This window comes from Taudactylus pleione, unplaced genomic scaffold (assembly GCF_031769625.1).
Source record: "Taudactylus pleione unplaced genomic scaffold, aTauple2 ptg000682l, whole genome shotgun sequence".
NCBI classification, from domain to species: domain Eukaryota; kingdom Metazoa; phylum Chordata; class Amphibia; order Anura; family Myobatrachidae; genus Taudactylus; species Taudactylus pleione.
In genome coordinates, this window is record NW_028285084.1 from 2441395 (window position 1) to 2464318 (window position 22924).

A 22924-nucleotide genomic window follows, 5' to 3' on the forward strand; every position below is an offset into this window, starting at 1 on the left:
ATGCCAGGTAGCAGAGTTCTACTGTGTACATAAGGGGTAATGGAATCAAGAGGCAATATGTACTTCTCGGCATGTTTGGAACTGTAATACACAGGGCTATTTTCTGGAGAAATAGGTTCAGGAACTGTGGGTGCAGCTATGGAAAGACAAATATAATATTATACAGTGTATATATATGTATTCCATAGACAAAAAACCTTACAGTTTTACATTTCCCATTAAGGCTTCTTAGACATGATCTGCAATTTCACAAAACCTACTGAATTTTTGCCACTCAAACTTAAATAAGCAATGAAATTCCGATCATTTAGGCTGACGCCTTAATGCTAATTCACAGAATTGTGTGCTCATTGGAATACACACATGCAGTCTATGCAACTGAGGTCTGAGCAGTTATGTGGCTTCCACATCCCACTTAGTGCCCACATTCTTCCCATTTGTTCACCACAACAATCCCACTGGGTTCTAACATCTTATCACTCCATACATCTATCTCATTCAGAATACACATTCATATAGTCTATGCCATTACACTATCTTCGCATGTACACTATCTTCACCTCCATGCTGCTATAACTTCCCTAATCCCTACAGCTGTGTGGTCTCCTAACTGTGCTAGTTCTTTATTCCCTCATCCCCACCAATCTGTCTTTCCCCATCCACGCCGCTCTGTCTTTCTACATCTGTGCCACTCTGTTTCCTTCCATCTGCACCACCACCTTCCTCCCAGCCACACCACTCTGTCTTTTTCTCATCTGTGCCACTTTTTCTTCCTCCATCTGCACAACTCTGCCCCCCCTCCTCCACCCAACAGTGGCACTCTGTCTCCCCCCCCCCCATCCGCACCAATTTGTCTTCCCCAATCCCTAATGTTGTGTGTTCTCCCATTGTGCTAGATTGTAATCTTCATCCACACCAATCTGCCTTTACCCATCTGCACTGCCCTCTGTACCCCTCATTCATGTCGCTCTGTTCCCTTAAACCGTGACACTCTGTCTCCCCCCCCATGTGCACCACTGTTTTCCACCAGTCTGCATCACTTTGGCTCGCCCCCATCTGTACTGCTTAATCTTCCCCACTCCACGCCTTTCTGTCTGCCCCATCCACACCGCTCTGTCTTCTCCCCCCATCCACCATACTCTTATCCCATCTGCACAGCTCATGATCTGCTTTGACCTCAGTTGCATTGACTGCATGTGTGTATTCCAATGAGCACACAATTCTGTGAATTAGCAGCTCCACCATTTTGTGAGTGACAGCAATCTCACTCTGTGAGAGTGCTGAATCTGCAGTTAACCACATGGTGTCATGGCATACCATATCTGTATTACACAAGGAACATGTTCATTAAGGCGTCAGTCTTAATGATGTATTTTCATTGCTTTTTGAAGTTTGAGTGGCAGAAACTCAATAGGTTTTGTGAAATTTCAGATCATGTGTAAGAAGCCTTAATGGGACATGTGAAACCGTAAGGTATTTTGTCTATGGAATTTTATAGCTTTTTTTAAAATGTATTAACTATCAGAGTTTGGAGGAGCAAACCGGGCTACCTGCAGGGGAGAAAATCGTACACTAGTGCAGGTGGAAGCGGGGCCATCACACAGGAGGTGGTTTGGGAGGTGCAGAGTGAGAGATGGCTGCAGAGGTGGGCTGTAGGCATGTTGGGTAATGGCAGCAGCGGTGGTGCAGAGCAGCAGTGCAGTGCAAAGGGGCTCACCGGTACTGCGCATGCACCTGAGAATATAAAATCAATAAGTCACAGATGCACGACGCAGCAGTGAGATTCATCTATGCATCTATGTTAATTTAATGTGTAAAATAAAAAAGGTGCCCCCCTCCCCAAAACACAACTAGCACCAGGCTTTTAGCAGCCAGTCCAGGTTGTGCATAAATTCAGAGGACAAACGACATAGGGGTCCCCTGTACTTAAGCACAACCAGCACCGGGCTAGTCAGAACCAGCCCTGGTTGACAAAATATGGGGGACAAACGACATAGGGGTCCCCCATATTTTGCACAACCAGCACTGGGATTTTTCTAGTTGGGGACTAATGCCACAGCCAGGGGAGCACTTCCAACGGGCCCCCCAGCCGAAACATTAACCCTGACCATTAGTCAACCCAGGCCAGGGATCACTGGGGAGCTGGGGAACCCCCTCAATAAAGGGATTCCCCTCTCCTGGGCACCCTAGGCCTAGGCTGATAGCCCGTGGCTATCCCCAGCACCCCTGGGCGGTGGGTATTGGGTTGATTGTGTGAAGTGACCCCCTCCCCTGAAACACAACCAGCCCCGGGCTTTTAACAGCCAGTCCTGGTTGTGCATAAATTCAGGGGACAAACAACATAGGAGTCCCCTGCACTTAAACACAACCAGCACTGGGCTAGTCAGAACCAGCCCTGGTTATCAAATACGGGGGAAAAAACGACATAGGGGTCCCTCGTACTTTGTGCAACCAGCACTGGGCTCTGATACAGTCCTGGATCAGGAAATACAGGGGAAAAACAATGCGCAGGGTCCCCCAGTATATACCTGAACCAGCACCAAACTTTTTCTAGCGGGGGGCTGATGCCACAGCCAGGGGATCCCTTTCACCGGGCCCCCCAGCCAAAGCATCACCCCTGACCGCTAGTCAGCCCAGGCCAGGGATCCCTGGGGAGCCCCTCAATAAAGGGGTCCCCCTCTCCAGGGCACCCCAGGCTGACAGCCCGGGGCTATCGCCAGCACTCCTGGGCGGTGAGTGCTCGGTTGATTGTGTATAATGTATTGTTATTTTGCTTTGCAGGTGAACCACAGATCCCAGCTAGCGTCCCCTAAATGCTGGCATTTGGAGAACCAAAAGTACCAGCATGCTAAGCATTTGGGGCCCACTGCCACCTGTAGTCTACCTATAAAAAAAAATATTAAAATAAACACAAAACACTTTAAAATTGTAATATTTTATTTTACAGGTCTTCACCTGGGGGACGGCGGCCTTTGAGCTCTTTTACGTGGCCGCCGCCACCCCAGGGCTTTGTTGTCTTTGCCTGGTGGGTGCCAACCTGCCAGGGTTTCGGTGTCTTCGCCTGGCGGACGCCTACCCACCACAGCTTTGGCATCTTCGCCTAGTGGGCGGCAGCCTGTGTCAGCTCCTTTGCATGGCTGCCGCCCACTAGGACTTCTAGCATCTTAGCCTGGCGGGTGCCAACCCGCAAGGGCTTCGGCATATTTGCCTGGTGGGCGCCAACCTGTCAGGGCTTCGGCGTCTTCGCCTGGGGGCTGGCAACCAATTAGCACTTTTGCACGTCTGCCGCCACCCACTAGGACTTCCAGCGTCTTCTTTCTTCAGGAGCTCTTCTCTGATCCCTCCCGGCCGTCGGACTGCCATGCTGCCTCCTTGCGCTGGTTTATATAAGCCAGTCGAGGGGGTGGCGCGATGACGTCACGAGCCATGACTGGCTCGCAGTGGCCATCTTTGAATTTCTTAAATGGCACTGAGGCGCCATTTCTGAAATGGGTGCCGCTGCCGTACTCACTGTTGCTTCACCCAAGTGAAGCAACAGTGAGTACACCTGCTTGAGGCCCCTACTGAGGCTGTGCAACAAGTTGAAATTTCCTATCTATTCAATGGCACATTCTTGAGGTAATAATTTAAAAACTGTAACTTTCTAATTTACCTGAACCCCAAAAGTACGTACCCTGGAACAATAGCTACCTAATAAAACAAACCCCAAGTCTAAATTCGCCCCCTACCCTGAGTTATGCCTTCCCAAAAATTCCCCATAGAGAACAGCAGGAAAGTGGTCCTAATTGAGTGTCAGAAAACAGTGACAGTTGGACCTTTAGATTCTTCCCAAATCCTAATTTTTTATGTTTTTGCCCTGAAATTTAGCCTGCAGCACCGAGCGACAGTTCTACCCGTTCAGCTCCTTACCTCCAACAGCCTTTGAGGTGTAGCCCCTTAAACACCCTGCCTCCCCCTCCAGAATTCTCTATGGAGATTTCCGATTTTTAGATGCAGCCTTAAATAAATAAATATATATATATATATATATATATATATATATATTATTTAGACAAATAAGGCAATCAAAGGGACTTTAAAACTTATAGAACATACATTTTGGCCCAGGACATTGAGTCATAGTTAATGACAGGTTCAGCAAATGAGTTCCTGCTGAAAAATAGCACTGGTAATATGGCAATACTGTTCAAAGCAAAACACGGCAAGTCGCTTCTTAGCAAATTTCCTCCCCATACTGTCTTATCTGCATGCTACATTACCAGACTGTAGTGTGCTTTACACAATGGACTGTGTATTTTTTTTTAAGCAATTATTGGATTAGACTATTAGCTATATGAAATTTGTAGTAGCTTGATGAAAGAAGAGAACACTATTCACTGTCCAATATTTCATGGTACACCTTTATTTTAGCCCCCCCTTTTTTTGTAAAACTCTCTTTTTATTTCTCAGTGTTCTTTATTGATTAACGTGATTATTAAGAGAAGGCTATATAAGACAGAATAAGGAGAGGGAGGAGATAGGCGTCACAATAAAAAACCCTCTGTTGTCTATAAATATTGTTTGTGCATGATAAAGCTATCACTATCTTACAACCAGGAATGACCAATGATATGTTTGTGCATGATAAAGCTATCACCATCTTACTACCAGGAATGACATGACCAATGACATGTTTGTGCATGATAAAGCTATCACCATCTTACTACCAGGAATGACATGACCAATGACATGTTTGTGCATGATAAAGCTATCACCATCTTACTACCAGGAATGACCAATGACATGTTTGTGCATGATAAAGCTATCACCATCTTACTACCAGGAATGACCAATGACATGTTTGTGCATGATAAATCTATCACCATCTTACTACCAGGAATGACCAATGACATGTTTGTGCATCATAAAGCTATCACCATCTTACTACCAGGAATGACCAATTATATGTTTGTGCATGATAAAGCTATCACCATCTTACTATCAGGAATGACATGACCAATGACATGTTTGTGCATGATAAAGCTATCACCATCTTACTACCAGGAATGACCAATGACATGTTTGTGCATGATAAAGCTATCACCATCTTACTACCAGGAATGACCAATGACATGTTTGTGCATGATAAAGCTATCACCATCTTACTACCAGGAATTACCAATTATATGTTTGTGCATGATAAAGCTATCACCATCTTACTATCAGGAATGACATGACCAATGACATGTTTGTGCATGATAAAGCTATCACCATCTTATTACCAGGAATGACATGACCAATGAAATGTTTGTGCATGATAAAGCTATCACCATCTTACTACCAGGAATGACCAATGACATGTTTGTGCATGATAAAGCTATCACCATCTTACTACCAGGAATGACCAATGACATGTTTGTGCATGATAAAGCTATCACCATCTTACTACCAGGAATGACCAATGACATGTTTGTGCATGATAAAGCTATCACCATCTTACTACCAGGAATGACCAATGACATGTTTGTGCATGATAAAGCTATCACCATCTTACTACCAGGAATTACCAATTATATGTTTGTGCATGATAAATCTATCACCATCTTACTACCAGAAATGACATGACCAATGACATGTTTGTGCATGATAAAGCTATCACCATCTTACTACCAGGAATGACCAATGACATGTTTGTGCATGATAAAGCTATCACCATCTTACTACCAGGAATGACCAATGACATGTTTGTGCATGATAAAGCTATCACCATCTTACTACCAGGAATGACCAATGACATGTTTGTGCATGATAAAGCTATCACCATCTTACTACCAGGAATGACCAATGACATGTTTGTGCATGATAAAGCTATCACCATCTTACTACCAGGAATTACCAATGACATGTTTGTGCATGATAAAGCTATCACCATCTTACTACCAGGAATGACATGACCAATGACATGTTTGTGCATGATAAAGCTATCACCATCTTACTACCAGGAATTACCAATGACATGTTTGTGCATGATAAAGCTATCACCATCTTACTACCAGGAATTACCAATGACATGTTTGTGCATGATAAAGCTATCACCATCTTACTACCAGGAATGACATGACCAATGACATGTTTGTGCCCTTCCTCCACTTCTGTGGCGCAGATCTAAAGATTGGTCTTTGGACATACAGGTGACTGTTATGTCAGAAATCATTTAAAATGCAGAATAATTTGAAAGCTTTACTACAAGAAATATATAAACCAATTTTGCCTCTATTTCCATAGCTCAATGAACAAAAGCAAGAGTAGGATGAATAGTTTAGTATAGAGTCCTTTGCCCCTATTTACTATAATCCGCATTTAAAATGCAGTTGTAGTATGATATTTCCGGAGACAGCTGACCGGAGCACCAATCACCGATCCCTAAATGCAGAGAAGTGTTTTGGGGTTTTTTTGTTTTTTGGGGGGTTTTTTTTGCAGTCATCAGCCTTTGGTCTATTCAGACAACACAACTGATTACTGGGGCCCAGCTTCCGGCTCTGCCTGTCAGAGCAGAGCAAGAGTTGGGGAACCGGGGGAAAGCCCTAATAACGCCATCTCCAGGTGATGTTATTATCACAGGGCTTCGCCCGGTATTTTTTCACAACATATTTTTTGTAAATCTGGGCAGATCACATTTCCCATTACACGTATGGGAAATACGATCTGCTTACTAAAATTTGTGATAATTAGGGTTTGGATTAGAATTTTGTGAATTCTACTCCAATTGCCCTTTAGTAAATTCATCTGATACTAAAATAATGTGAAAAGAGTGTGAAAACACCCGTTTACAGATTATTTTAGAAAAAATAATGTTAACATATATGCCCCTTAAACTGGATTTCTACATGATTGGTGCAACCACAATGTAATGTGTCAAATTTATCTTTTTGGGGAGCTTGGTGAATAGAGAGAATTTGTTTAGAAAGGTTTACAATCAGTCTTTACAGGGAGTGGTTAGAAGTAGAGATGTGCGCGGACCCTCATGTTTTGTATTTCAATTCATCTTCGTGTTTTGGTTTTGCACATCGCTAGTTAGTTACAGCTGGCACATCGGCAGGCAGCAGCTGACATGGACAGACAGCGCTGGCGCAATTTGAATCTTGCACCGGTCGCGGGCCAATTGAAGCTCGCAGACCGGCAGCCAATCAGGAGCCGCCACTGCTGATTGGCTGCCGGGCTGCAAGCTCTGATTGCCTCATATGTGGAGGTGTAAATAATGTGGGACCGGTATATAGAGGTGTACATGATGTGGGACAGGTATGTTGAGGTGTAAGTGATGTGGGACAGGTATGGGAAGATGTAAATGATGTGGGACAGGTATGTGGCGGTGTAAGTGATGTGGCACAGGTACTGTATGTGGAGGTGTAAGTGATGTGGCACAGGTACTGTATGTGGAGGTGTAAGTGATGTGGGACAGGTATGTGGAGGTGTAAGTGATGTGGGACAGGTATGTGGAGGTGTAAATGATGTGGGACAGGTATGTGGAGGTGTAAATGATGTGGGACAGATATGTGGAGGTGTAAATGATGTGGGACAGGTATGTGGATGTGTAAGTGATGTGGGACATGTATATGGAGGTGTAAATGATGTGGGACATGTATATGGAGGTGTAAATGATGTGGGACAGGTATGTGGAGGTGTAAATGATGTGGGACAGATATGTGGAGGTGTAAATGATGTGGGATAGACATGTGGAGGTGTAAATTATGTGTGACAGGTATGTGGAGGGGTTGGATTGAAGGGAGAGGGGATTTTGAACTTGCAGATGAGAGGTAAAAGTGTTTAAATTGCATCTTTATTATCTTCGGTGCGCACATTTGTGCGATGTATATGAGTATCATCAAACAAACTCGCACCTAATCAGATTGAGACCTGTATGTGCTCTGACTTGAAGACTGAAAGAAAATCTCTCTGATGATGTCAGTTGGGGTTCCATCAGTCATTGGATAGTATAAGGTTGTGTCTATCTATTGGCACCACTGCAAACCCAGTAGTGATAGGAGCCAACTGCAAAGACTGCAGTGAATGTGATCCAAGACATAAAAGCAGGGCTGAGAGTCTGTCGGATACTGCAAAAACCATTTTAACAGTTTGTCAGTTAAAAAGGGAAAAAATGGTTTGGCTTATGAAGCTTTGCTTGTAAGGTGGATGTTTAATTAGGTACTTTAATTAGCTTTCACATGATTTTAACTAAGTGGTGTGTAGAATAATGGTTCATTTTCTTTTTGCAATTGAAGGATTAAATTGTTAAGCCGGTCATATTTAAGGGAATATGTTATGGGAACCCATGACTCATACAAGCATTGTTTTTTTTTCATTCAGGAGGGGCTTTATTTATTATTGTCTTGAACACTTACATGCATGCAGTTTGTTATCATCAGAGGAGGGCTCAAAGAATATTGCTGCTTCACTGCAGGGTTGTACAGGAATGCAGATGCAGTATATCTATTGTGTTTTATGTTCAATGGAGTACAAAGTAATATGCCCTGGGTTTCTCTTTATACATATTGGATCTGGTGCAGAGTTGGAAGGAAATTGGGCATACGTAAAATGCATATTTTCAACCGTATGCACAGTTGTATACGTCTTGTGATGTGCCCGCCCTTATCTGTACACTTGAGGGTAAATTTACTAAGTGGTTTTGCTGGGGATTTTGAAACCCAACAAATTGAAGCACCAAACCACTTCATTTACTTTTCTTCAGTTTTGATGGGGTTTTGTAGACTACGTCTATATACATAATTTTTACAATGGTTTTGTGGTGGGTTTTTATATGGTTTTGACCAAAACCACCATAAATCGCTGCATCTTTCTGGCCAATCAGAAGGTGAGGAATCACAATATACTGATTCGATACAAATTGATTGCTTTATTATAAGGAGGCAGATAACATTGACTTTCCAAACCCTACATAACCAAGGTCCAGGGTACCTTCAACAGCTTCTGATTCCTTACTGCCCCGCTCACTTACTGCAATTTGCAGATGAAGGGACTACTAGAATCTAGATACATCCAAAAACACTCAAGACTCACATATTTACTCAAGCATTTCATTTGTGTACCTTTTAGTTTTTAAATAAAAAGAAAATACAACCCAAATACTTAGCTCTCGATTCAGTACACGATTAATACTTTGTTTTATTTAAGTATATTACAAAATTGTTTAATTTTATTAAGATCTCAAAATGGTAATTGGTTTTGCCCACATCATAAAATAATGTTACCAATTTCTATTTTTCGGTGGAAATGACTAATTAATGGCACACTGTCTTATGAAAATATTTGATAGCTGTCCCTTATTTATATCCCAATAAATAGCCCTTCATTGGTTGAAAAAAAAAAAAAAAATAATATATATATATATATATATATATATATATATATAAATAACCCAATTCTTCATCAAAACTTTCCAGTTCTCATCCCAACCCACTGCTCCATGCTCCTTCCTCACTATCTACCCCATCTGTGTCACCCCTGTCTGTCTGCCCCTCCCCTTTAGAATGTTAAGCTCTCATGAGTAGGGGACCACTTCGCTCACATACTTCTCCTTCCCTTACTTATATTATCATTTACTCCTAACTTCCCACAACGGCACCTTTAATTTATGGAGCGAGTGTTTTTCAGTCTAACAATATACTATAATACTTGGATTTATCAAACATAGGGCCATATCCAATTAGACATGACATGCACTTTCTTTTCACGCAAAATGCGTATCACGCTATCCAATTGCTGTACGTTTCGTACCTGCAAAATCTACATAGACAAAAATCGGCAAACTGTTTTCACCATCTCAGAGCAGGTGAAAACTTTAACAAAATCCCTATTTTGGGCTAAAAATATAGGGACTTGGTGTAGAACTCTTTAGACACCCCTCCTAATGACAAATTAGCTAAATATATTTTTTTAGTTAGCTTAATTTTGCCAATAATGATTTGTGAATTTTGTATTGAAAAAAATATAAGTGATGGAAAATGGGTTAAAGTAGTGGGTCAGGTATTTTGGGGTGCTATATGGATGGGACATGTGTTTTAAACATTGCAGGTGGCTGCAGCAGGTGTATTTTTATATTTTTTTAAAAGTGCACTTTTATGACACAAAAATATGCTTGCACCCATGTTAATGCACCCCCAATTTATCTACAGTATTTATTTTGTCCCAAAAAACTTGCTTTCTTTAATTTTTCCACTGTTAGAGAAAAATGCATATAACAGCCATTTATTTATTATTTATTACCAGTTATTTATATAGCGCACACATATTCCGCAGCGCTTTACAGAGAATATTGTCCATTCACATCAGTCCCTGTCCCAGTGGATCTTACAATCTAAATTACCTATGACATGCTCACACACATACACACTAGAGTTAATTTTTTACGACCCAATTAACCTACCAGTATATTTTTGACACAATTTAAGATCCCCATTTCCTTTGCTTATGGCCACTAACACACTTCTACACTATTACCCTATGTTAGCTTGACTTATTTGGGGGTACAGGCAGATTTCCCCAATTTCACCTGCACTTTTCGCATATAACACATTGAGAATTTTTCAGGTGACTGCTGCTTCGCGTCTTAGAATTGCACGAAAACCGGCACATGTAATAGTGGTGAAAAGTGGCACATTCTGGCAAAGGATGCGAAAAGATTGCACAATCGAAAACTTATGTTTTTCGCATTTAATTGGATATGGCCAATAGAATGCTACAGGTTCCTTTGCAGGGGTGGGCAGCTGCTGTTGAACTACAGATCCCAGCATGCCCTGACACAGTTTTAGCATCCCCTGTTAGCAAAATTGTGTCAGGACATGTTGGGATGTCTAGTCCCACACCAGCTGAAGGACCACTTATTGTCATCCCCTGTGTATTGTATTGGTCTGTTGTGGGAAGAGACCCAACAGAGTAGCATATTGGTGGTGCTTTTTTCTTGCCCTCTCCTTCCTTATATAAACTGTTGAAACTGCTGCTTTCTTTTATTTATATATTCAATTATTTCAGGAACTCCAGAGCTTAGTCCTGCTGACTGCAAGGAGTTGGAGAACAAGCTTAAAGAACGAGAAGAATTTTTGATCCCTATTTACCACCAAGTAGCTGTGCAGTTTGCTGACCTGCATGATACACCAGGAAGAATGCAAGAAAAGGGAGTTATAACTGTAAGTATCAGGCTGAATGTTTCACACATGGGACTATTTCCAAGAAAAAAGTTTTTCTTTGGTACCCAAGAATGATCGCTAATCTTATCATTGTTCTCAATGGTTTATTAAATGCAGGATGTTTTGGAGTGGAAGACATCAAGGACATTTTTTTACTGGAGGCTACGGAGGCTACTTTTGGAAGATGTAGCAAAAAAGAAAATCCATGCTGCAAATCCTGAGTTAACGGATGGGCAAATACAGGCCATGCTGAGACGATGGTTTGTTGAAGTGGAAGGAACTGTCAAGGTAAGAATTTCTTCATTTGTTTCTGCATTATATATAAATTCAATGTTATGTACATTGCCATACCCACCAGCAATCCCAACTACTGTAGCTGAAAAAAGTGGAAAATTACAATTTAAGACTCTGGTTTGGGTGGATCCTGGCCTGACTGTTTGAGCATGACCTAAATATACCAAACCTGGAATGTTGGCAAATGTTTGCTATAGCTATAATAGTAACAATATCCCAGCCAACGACAAGTACAGTACGACAACAACATAACCTATGTAAGTAAGTAGTATAGTGAAAATATTTAAATAAATAAAATAAATTGCAATTAAAATATATGAGGGTCTAAGGAGCTAAGTGGTGTACTCTCCAAAATACATCTGGTACTGTTTCATGTATGTATATGCAAATTATAATCTCTGGGTGCTTCATTTCATTGACTGTTGCACCTCCTCCTTCCATGATTTATTGTTTGTGTATCGTTTGTTCATTGTACTATATTGTTTGTTTTTGGGAAATCAATAAAAGCAAATTAAAAAATAAAATATATGGCCAATAACTATTGATGTGTATTATAAAAGGATTATTTTAACCTCTAAAAATTATCCACAAAGTATGTAACGTTGTAAAACAGAGTTATTTTGAAATGCATTTTTTTTTTTTTAAATACCTGTATAGAGAATTCATGCTAGAACTATTTATTTGACTTCACTTGTAACTCATCTTACATTCTTTACCATTTTCCAAGAAAGTAGAGATGAGCCAAGTTGTGGTTAAATGTAAATTTGCAATGTAACATCCACAATGACTCTGCAGCACGGAGTCCTTTCATTCAGAATTGCTCTGCTTCCCTATAATCTTTCAGTGCTTCCAGACTCCCTCAGCATTTCACAGTGGCCAATCTCCGTTTAGCTGATCGGCATTTCCAGATATTCCAGACAGAAGTTGTGGCTAAGGAGATGGGGAAAACGTGGTTGCTGGGGGAGGGCATGAGCATGTACAGGCACCGCTTGCATGTGTTTAGGAGCTCGTGCCTTGTTAGCTAATACATTACACCAATCAAGGCAAGTTATCTTAAGCTACAATTAATCTGCTCCCTGGCATATGTTGATAGGAAAGCATCATGCTGTTTCTTAATTAAAAGCAAACGGATTAAAAATGATTAATAACAGTATTAAATATTCACCCAAACTAAAAGCTTTGGGATTCCTTGGTTTGTGCATGGTTTTTACAGCAAATGTAATTTTTATCCAGATATTTATTTTCTTCCCTTTTGTAATCTGTTCATTCTAACTGCTTTTACATAACATATTTTAATTCATGATATTTATGTATTAGTGCATGGTCTGTCACTAGACTGATAAGGGAAGATGTGCTAGTTTTTGTAATGCATTATGCAGTATTTATCTGTTTTACATGCCTGTTTTCATGACTGGTCAGTGATAATGTGTATTTTTAAGTTTACAATAATAGCTAATGAAAAAAAAAGAGTTTCATAATAACATCCTATTTGTAGATATAATTCTGTATTTTTGAGCTTGTTTTGTAACTGAATATCATAACAGACAGCCTGTAGCGGTTCTCTATCAGTACCTTAAGATGAAACTGCAATTTAACAACAGTATTGCTTAGCAAATGAACTATGCTACAAGTAAAATTCTCATTCTACATACAATAATAATCATTTTTTTTATCTGTCTCCATAATTTTAAAATGTTTTATTTTCTCCAAATGTGTAAACTAGATAAACTTCTTCAATTTGTATATGAAGTACCGCAGATGTATGTTTATATACAGAAGTGTGTATGCCGAGGTGAAATGCACAGCCAGCATGATGCCTGTAGTTTGAGCCTTATAAGTAGAGATGAGCGGTTCGGATTGTTTGGAATCTGAACCCGACGGAACATCAGGAATCCAAGTAAATCAGAGTGGTGGCTCGGGTCTTCCCGTCTGACTCAGATTCCACTTTGAGATAAAACGTCATCCTTGTGGCGTCAGTCTCGTGGGTTTTGGATTCTATATAAGGTGCTGTGGACGGGTCTCGGTGCCATTTTCTTGTCAGTCACGCTTCTGTATGCTGTGCAGTACTCTGCTGTATAGGCTGTGCTGTGTCCAGACTCACAAAAGGATGTACTGCTTAGTCAATGTGTATAGGCGGTGCACACTACTGTATGCTGTGCTGTACTCTGCTGTGCTGTATGCAGGCTCACAAGTAGCTGTGCTACTCGTAGTCAATGTGTATAGGGGTGCACGCTGCCTTATGCTGTGCTATACTTTGCTCTATGTAGGCTGTGCGGTGTCCAACAGTAAAGACGTTCACGTGCATATATAAACCCTGTGACTCCACGCAGTTTGAAATGAGCTGCGACATCAAAAAAGCAAAATTTCAAAAACAATGACATTCTATTGTTTGTACTGTTTGTGATGTTCTTTACTCGGATGCGCTTTGTTCATGTGGCTCCACACAGTTTGAATTGAGCTGTGACATTAAAAAAATATATATTTTTAAATAATATATAAATGAAACTATATTGTTTGTACTGTTTGGTGCACTTTACCCTTGTGCACACTTTGTTCACGTGCATATGTAAGCCCTGTGGCTCCATGCAGTTTGACATAAAAAAACAAAAACAAAAATATAGTTAAGTTAAATTTATTGTTTGTACTGTTTGGTGCGCTTTACCCCAGTGTGCTTTGTTCACGTGCATATATAAGCCATGCAGTAATCTGCAAATTGAAAAATGGATAATGTTCAGTTTAAAGAAGAGCAACCAAATACTGCAGCTGCTGCCACCAGTCATGATGATGATGCTAGTCCTTGAGCATCATCTACTAAAGCCAATGCTAAAGGGCATAGAGGGTCTAAGTCAGGGCTTCTAAAAAAAAGGAAAAAAAAACTATACAGTGCTAAAGAAAAAAAACACATTTAATAAAGGGAAAGTGTGGTGCAGAAAAATATATAAATTTAGCAAAATGCTATTTACCACAGGTAGAGGCAAGGAAACACTGATGCCGAGGCCTTTATTTATGAGTGGTGGTTCTGCAAGTGTCAGTAAGGCATCTTCCTCTGCCTCTCATGACGATGCAATACCTTTTGACCTTTTGAGTGTAGAAGAGGTGTAAAAAAATGAAAACCACTAAGTCAGTAGAACAAACTGTGCGTTCAGAAACAGAAATGTAACAAATCCCTGAGGAGATCTAAGTGTTTCCACGAGTGCTATGTGTGAGCCTGACCTTTCTGATACTGTTGTACTTGCAGAGAAGCTGACTTCCACTATTTCTGCTCCCTCTGAAAATGTGGGGATGAGCAGCACAAATATAGCTGATGACATAGAAATTGAGAATGCCACCGATGAAGAGGATGAGGTATTTGTGTAGCTGATGCAGGCACCAGTGGAAGCAGCTCTTGACTATGATAAGAGGAAGGCCATTGTCATGCCTGGACATAGGACCAACAAATGCACCTCTTATGTGTGGAATTATTTTTACCCAAATCCTGACAACAATTGTCAAGCCATCTGTAGCATTTTTAAAACCACAGTGAGTAGAGGTAGGAACGTTAACCATCTTGGAACTTCAAACCTGTTAAGTCATTTGGCACAGTGGATCACTGATGCCATCATGGCTATGCTAGTATTAGATATGCGTCCAATATCCACCATTAATGTGTTTCACACAGTTAATTTAGGTCCTGTGTCTCCGGCACCAAATTCCATCTCTGTTCCATTTTACCCGAAAAGCCATTCCTCGGCTGTACCAGGAAGTTAATAAAACCTAATTATTGGTCTACAAAATGCCAATGTACCCACTGTCCACCTAACCACAGATATGTGGTCAAGTGGTAGTGGGCAAACTAAAGATTACATGACTGTAATAGCCCATTGGGTGGGTGACTCATCTTTAACCGCAGCAGTATCTAACAAACAACTCCCGCTTATTCAGAGGCAGGCTACTTTGTGTTTCACCAGCTTCACTAAGAGACATACTGCTGACAACCTCTTAGAAAAACTAAGGTATGTCTTAGCAAAATGGCTTACCCATTTTGCTATGGCTTTACCCCACTTGGGCTCTCCTCAAGATTTGTGTCTTCTGACAACGTCACCAATATTGTGACAGCATTACAGCCACATCACGGAGGAGATTGCAGCAGCTGCAAAAACCAGTTGAATTTGTCCTGCCACCAACTGAAGCAAGAGGTGGTAACCAAGTGGAATTCTACCTCTTATATCAGTGATGTTCGGTGAGATAAATGGCTGGGGAGGCACTGGCTAGTATCAGAGCCAGATTTACAGATACATATATGAACCTGAGGGTTGATGTGAACATTATACAAAGTTGCAGCAGTATATAGTGCTGGAACAGACGTGGGAGGCTGAAGAGGAGACTTGGGGAGGTGTGAATAAACCTGGGTGTCTTGAATCAGGACTTCCTCATGTATTGCTGTGAGGAGGCAGAAGAGCTGCAGAGGATGATGATTGGCCCCGAAGGTGAGAACAAGAATGGAATGTCTTTATTAAACAGCAGGTTGGAATGATAACTGGAGATGATAATACTGAATGAATGAGCAGAATCGGATTGGGACCGATGATGCTAGACTGAGAGCTGGATCGGTTAGACCGATGTTGATTTGAAGAACTTGATGGATTTGAATCTGATGTTGAAGAATTGATGAACTTAATCGGTTTGAGACCAATGTTGATGAATTGAAGAACTTAATTGATAAGAGGGCCTGATTCAGTAAGGATCGCAATAGCGATTACGCATGCAGTCTCACTGCGAATATAAGCTAATGATTGCAATCACAATGTCATTGCAGCCTAACATAAGGATGCCCCCTTTACCTTACATGCATTCATAATACTTAGCAGTCTTGAAACCATTGGTAACATTCAGTACAATCGCAGCCTCACGCACACTTGCACAAGGTCTGACCTCACTCAGGAATTGCTAACCTCATTGCACGCAGTGAAAGCCCAAGCTGCGTATGGCATTGCAGTGGCTAATTTATGCATGTCCCTGTAATGGCATTCAAATGCACTGGCACCCTGCGTTTTGCTGACCAACCCCTCGTCATCACCCCCAAATGGTATTTCCTGTCAATCACTCTGCAATGAGTCTACGTAGTCACTGCGATCGCAGTCCCAATCACAGTGGAGTCTGCCTGCACTGCGTTAAATGCGCAGAATGCAACCATCGGCCGATTGTGTGGGTAATCGCAGTTGCGATCGCTAGTGAATCAGGCCCTTAGGCTGATATTAAGGAATTTATTAACTTGATCGGTTGGGACCGATGTTGATGAATTGAAGATCTTAATTAATATGAGTCCAATGTTGGAAGCATCGGGTGAGACCGATGGTTGGACGCATCAGCTGGAACCGATGGTGGATGTAAGAAAAAGGCTCAGTGGTAAAAACCAGGCTGGTGTGCAAGATGGTATAAGAGACTTGTTTAACAGATATAGGAACTGGATATATGGGACCTGAATACCTGGGAGCTCAGCATTGAGCTATAAACTTCACCAAGAAGCAATGTTGTACTGGCAACAGAGGCCAGTCTGGAAGTGGAATTTATAGGAGAGGATCCCCAGAAATTGAATGCTGCAATCAGCTGGTCTGGGAGCAGCGCTGTGAGTGGAGGAAGAGCATCAGGTGTCCAACATGGCTGCGCACATGCTGTTGTTTAGGAGGGAACTCTGGTGTGCAGCCTGTGTGCCATCATGCTGGGAAGACACGCTGTGAGAAGAGGCTGCGGGGAGCCATGCTCAGTAACAGGACACTGAGCGGATGGGGCAGGAACAGCACCAACAGACCTCAACACCAGCTGGGAGCAATGTGCAGCGTGAGCGGACCTCTGTTCTATCCTGGACAGGCACTGGAGAAGTAAGAAAGTGGTTTTAATAGTCCGGAGCGTGACACTTGTTTTGTGGGGGCCCAAACAAATCAATCACTTCAGACACAAGTGACAGTTGATTTTGCTGAAGTGTTTGGTTTGTTAAACTGTGTATATATTAAACAGGACGTTTCATTTATACAACAGAAGGGTGGGTGGAAGGGCCCAAAGACAATTCCATCTTGCACCTCTTTTCTTTGCTGACATTTTTATAGTTTATTAAACTGCCATCCTGTCTGCCACTGCTGTGTGGCAATGTTTCATAATGTCCTATTTTTTTTAAACTGCCGTGCGTTTGTGCCGCTGCTCTGACTCTTTCTTTTTTGTTTTATACTGTATTTATTTCAACTAAAATCTCAAATAGATGTACTTGCAAAATACTCTTATGTCTTTTTCAATCTTGATTTGTAGATTTTGTACCAACCTGGTTGCCTTTTTTCTTAAACTTTCATTCCAGTGTGTAACAACAGATGGGCTTGACTTTCCTTGATCATATTTGTTTGGTCAGATGCAACTCGAGCACCAAATGGAAAGGTTATTTTTTGATGGTATCTGGAGCTGTTCTCCCCCCTATCCTCCCAGCCTTCTCATACATAATTCCAGAAGCATGATGATGAGAGATGTTTAGTACCAGACTTTAATAATTCCTCTGCCTCTTCTTGTTCAGAGCTTCCATTTTGTGTGCTGCCACATTAATAGTTCTACCACCCATTCAAGAATCGAAATGGGCAGGTGCGACACTGGCATTACTCCCGTCGGTGGGAGGCCCAAGGACAATTCCATCTTGCACCTCTTTTCTTTGCATTATGCGCTGATTGGGACATTGCTGACTGTCTTTTTCTGTAGACATCAAACATTATTGTTATAGTTTATTAAACTGCCATCCTGCCTGCCACTGCAGTGCCATTCTCTTTCCTAGATGTGCCATGTTGGTAATTGAACTGCCACAGCCACTGAAAACTTCTACATGTAGTTGACATATGCCAAAAATGTCCAGAAAATTTTATGGCCACCAACGGCATTCCCTGCATGCCCCTTTAATTTTAAAAATAAAATAAAAAAATCGGGACCACCAAAGAGCTCAACTGGGGCAAGAACTGATGTAAATACCTCCCCTCCTCTCCTATAAATTTGCTTTTGAAATCTAAGACTTAATTTAAATTTACTATGAATCAACCCTTCCTTTCCCTGCCTTCAGGCCTCTTAATTAATAAACACTTGTTACCTGATGTGCCATGTTGGAAGTTGAACTGCCACAGACACTGAATTGTTCAACATGCAGTTGCTGAATGCTGAAAATGTCCAGAAATGTTTATGGCTACAGACAGCATCTCATGCTTGCCCCTATATTCTTAAGCACCAAGTTGATTTTGTGGGAGTAACATGGGACATGTTGTTCACCCATGCTCTCCCTTCCTCCCTCATAAATTTGCTTTGGAATAAAAAAATGTAATTAAATTTACTACGAATTACCCTTCCTTTCCCTGCCTTCAACTACATACATACTCTATCTCCCTCAGGCCTCTTGATAAGTGAAAAGAATTGTTACCTTATGAGCCATGTTGGAAGTTGAACTGCTACATGTTTGTGCCACCCACTGCCAGGGCCAGACTGGGACTAAAAATAGGCCCTGGCATTTAAAGAGCTCACAGGCTCACCTTGTGTCAGCATCTGGCTGGCATAGACTCCTCCCCAGTGGCGTCCCTCCCCGCGGTGACACCCGGTGCGGGGAGGGACACCTTGCACGTCACAATCGCCGAAATGGGGGCGTGGTCTTCAGGAGGGGGTGTGTTGGGGGCGTGGCCTCACATATTGGACCTTCGGGAGGGGCGTGGCCTCACGGCGCTTACCCTGCCGTGGCCGCGGTAAAAAAAAATGTATGATACATTATGTATCAATGGCGTGGGGGGTGCAGGAGGTGCGGGCATGGACAGTGCCGGCTCCCTCACTGACAGGAGCCGAGCGCTGCACTTAATGCTATAGTGCAGCACCCGGCTCCCGTCACTGAAGGGGAGCCTGCACCTTGGTGTCACCCCTCGGCGGGTGACACCCGGGTGCGGGCCGCACCCCCCGCACCCACCTTGTGACGCCACTGCTCCTCCCTTTATTATTCCTGACCCCTCCCACTTCTTAGTCTATGCTCTTACATATATAATTAATCTTAGAACAACAGACAAGTATACATTATTCTCTATTAAAATACATACAACAGAGCACATCCTGCAGGAGAGTCAAACATTTGGTATTGTGTTGGTTCTGTTAAGCTGTGTACACACCTATAGATATATCTGTCCAATTCCTGTGGTGGGACAGAAAATCTGGGAATGTATGGGAGCAAATTACAATAGAAATTTGCTCCCAGATGCTGGAAAATGGACCAGATTTTCTTTCCCACCAGACAGATTGGACAGATATCTATAGGTAAAGCTGGCACTTCACTGTTGTAGGTCAACACAACGAAAGGGGAAGGCATTTTCCCACGCCCTGGTGTAGCAGTTGTAGAAGATTAGATAGTATTCACTGTAGGACTTTTTTAGGAAAGGGGTGCTGAATGCAGAGGACACATCTGTGCACAGCAAAGCAGAGCTGTAACTACACATTTTGACAAAAGATCATGTGTGCCGCCATCCATAGGTGAAGCAGGAAGAAAAAAATTCAGGTGTGGGCTTGCTGGGAAGGGGCGTAGCCACCTAATTTTTCACGTTACGTCACACAGTGGTGTCTCTTTTTCACATTACGTCACACAGTAGTGACCCTTTTTCACATTACGTCACACAGTAGTACTCCATAGTCATGTTATCACACAGTAGTGTCCCTTAGTCACATTACACCACACGGTAGTGTCCCTTCATCACACTACACTGCACAGTAGTGTCCCTTATTCATGTTACATCACACAGTAGTGTCCTTTTTCACCTTTTATCCGACAGTAGTGTCCCTTTTTCATGTTACAACACACAGTAGTGTCCCATTTTCACATTACGTCAGTGTCCCTTTTTCACGTTATGTCACACAATAGTGTCCCTTAATCACATACACAAACATGAGTATTTGCACATAACAAATATTATAAAATATAAATATTATAAACAATATATTGTATACAATTAATATTAATACTACATGGATCTGCAGGATTGAAATAGCAACATACTAAAAGGAATAGAGGGAGACAGGAAAAAGAGGAGGAAAGGGGGCAGCCAGGAGAGAGAGAGGAGTAATAGGAGGAACTGGGGTAGAGAGAGAATATGGGGAGCCAGGTGAGACATAGGAGAAATATGGGGAGTGGGAAGAGAGAGAGAAGAAATAGGGGGAGACAGAGAAGGTATAGATTGAACCGGGAGAGAGCAGAAATAGGGAGAGCCGCGACAGAGTGAAGGAACAGGTTGAGCCGAGAGAAAGCGAGGAGGAATTGGGGAAGCTAGAGAGACATAGGAGAAATAGGGTGAGCTTGAGAGAAAGAAGGAATAGGGGAAGCTGGGAGAAACATAGGAGAAAGAGGGAAAGCTGGGAGAGAGAGGAGGAATAGGGGGAGATGGGAGAGACATAGGAGAAAAAGAGGAACCTAGGAAAGAGAGAAGGAATAGGGAAAGACAAGAGAGAGGAGGAATAGGGGAAGTGGGAAGAGAAACATAGGAGAAATAGGGGGAGCTGGGAGAGAGAGAAGGAATAGGGGAAGCCGGGAGAGACATAGGAGAAAGAGGGGAACCTGGGAGAGAGAAGAGGAATAGGGGGAGAGAGAAGAGGAATAGGGGGAGATGGGAGAAAGAGGAGGAATAGGGGGAGACAGGAGAGAGGAGAAAGAGGGGAAGCTGGGAAAGATAGAGGAGGAATAGGGGGAGATGGGAGGGAGAGAGAAAGAAGGAATAGGGGAAGCCAGGAGAGACATATGAGAAAGAGGGTAGGAATAGGGGGAGACGGGAGAGACATAGGAGAAAGAGGGGAACTTGGGAAAGAGAGAAGGAATAGGGGGAGAGAGAGGAGGAATAGGGGGGGAGAGAGAGACCAGGAGATATATAGGAGAAAGAGGGGAACCTGGGAAAGAGAGAGAAGGAATAGGGGGAGACGGGAGAGAGAGGAGGAATAGGGGAAGCTGGGAGTGAAAGAGAAGGCATAGGGGGATATGGGAGAAACAAAGGAGAAAGAGAGGAAGCTGGGAGATAGAGGGTAGGAATAGGGGGAGAAGGGAGAGACATAGGAGAAAGAGGGGAACCTGGGGGAGAGGGAGGAGGAATAGGGGGGAGAAGGGAGAGACATATGAGAAAGAGGGGAAGCTGGGAAAGAGAGAAGGAATAGGGGGAAGACGGGAGAGACATAGGAGAAAGAGGGGAACCTGGGAAAGAGAAAGAAGGAATAGGGGGAAATGCAGTGACCCCAGTAGTGGTCTCCCCTATGCAATGCCCCCAGTAGTAGTCCCCCCTATACAGTGCCCCCAGTGGTAGTCCCCACTATGCACTGCCCCTAGTAGCGGCACCCCTATACAGTGCCCTAGTAGCGCCTCCCCCCTATACAGTGCCCCCAGTAGCAGCCACCCCACCTATGCAGTGCCCCCAGTAGTGGTCCCCATATACAGTGCCCTCAGTAGTGGTCCCCCTATGTATTGCCCCTTATATAGTGCCACCAGATGTGGTCCCCCCATGCATTGCCCATGGTAGTAGTCCACCCAGTAGTAGCTCCCCCCCCCCCTATACAGTGCCCCCAGTAGTAGTACCCCCTATGCAGTGGCCCCAGTAGTAGTCGTCCCCACAGAGTAGCCCACCCACCACACCAAGGGGAATAAAAATTGTGCACACTCACTGTGACTGCACACATGCTTGTCTGAGGTCTTCCTGCAATCTCAGCTGGTGTCTGTGTCAGGCTGTCAGCAGCAGCTCAAGTGGTCTGAAGATGGCGTCGGTCCAGTCCACTGAGATTCCCGGTGACCGCACGTGACACTCCGCTGGAGAGTCTCCAGTGGATCTCAGCATTTTGTCACGGCGCCTGTCGCGCACCAGTCAGCCCCCCTGCAGTCAGCTCACAGGAGCTAATGGCTAGGTCCCGCCCCCACCGCGCATAGAACCCGGCCGCATCATGACGCGGCCGCACTTTACACCAGGCAGCGCATTAGCTGGCTAAATAACCTCCAGCTGCACGGCCGATGGTCGTGTAACGCTGTCATTACACACTGATGCAGCCGCGGAAAAAAACAAGGTAAACGCTGATCACTGCAGTGCCGGCCGGGTAAGCCTGCGCTCAGCGGCAGCCACATCAGCCCATCTGCCCTTCTGGCATTTGCCAGAAGTGCCCAATGGCCAATCCAGCCCTGCCCACTGCTGTCGCTTAGCTTAGCTAGCCTGCCAGCCAGGTGCAACCTTTTGGCCTAAGCTGGATTAAAACAATATTGTGAGCTGTGAGGTGGTTAAAATTTACTAGAAATGAGTGGAAATGAATGTTATTGAGGTTATTAATACTCTAGGAACAAAAAAGGCTCAAATTATGTGATTTAAGTTTATTTTGACATTTTTTGGAAAAAATCCAAAACCAGTCACTGCGTTTTGTCAAAATAAAAACCGATGATGATTTACAACCAAAACCAGCAAAAA

At 42.9% G+C, this 22924-nt stretch overlaps 1 protein-coding gene across 1 annotated transcript in view; it reads left to right on the forward strand.

The window, feature by feature from the left end:
• The window catches only part of ACACA (acetyl-CoA carboxylase alpha), a 532248-nt gene that overhangs the window by 477442 nt on the left and 31882 nt on the right, over positions 1-22924 (forward strand). The window contains exons 52-53 of the mRNA XM_088455952.1: positions 11026-11180; positions 11298-11468. Coding sequence (XP_088312078.1) covers positions 11026-11180; positions 11298-11468 — 326 coding nt within the window. The remainder of the gene's footprint in view (positions 1-11025; positions 11181-11297; positions 11469-22924) is intronic.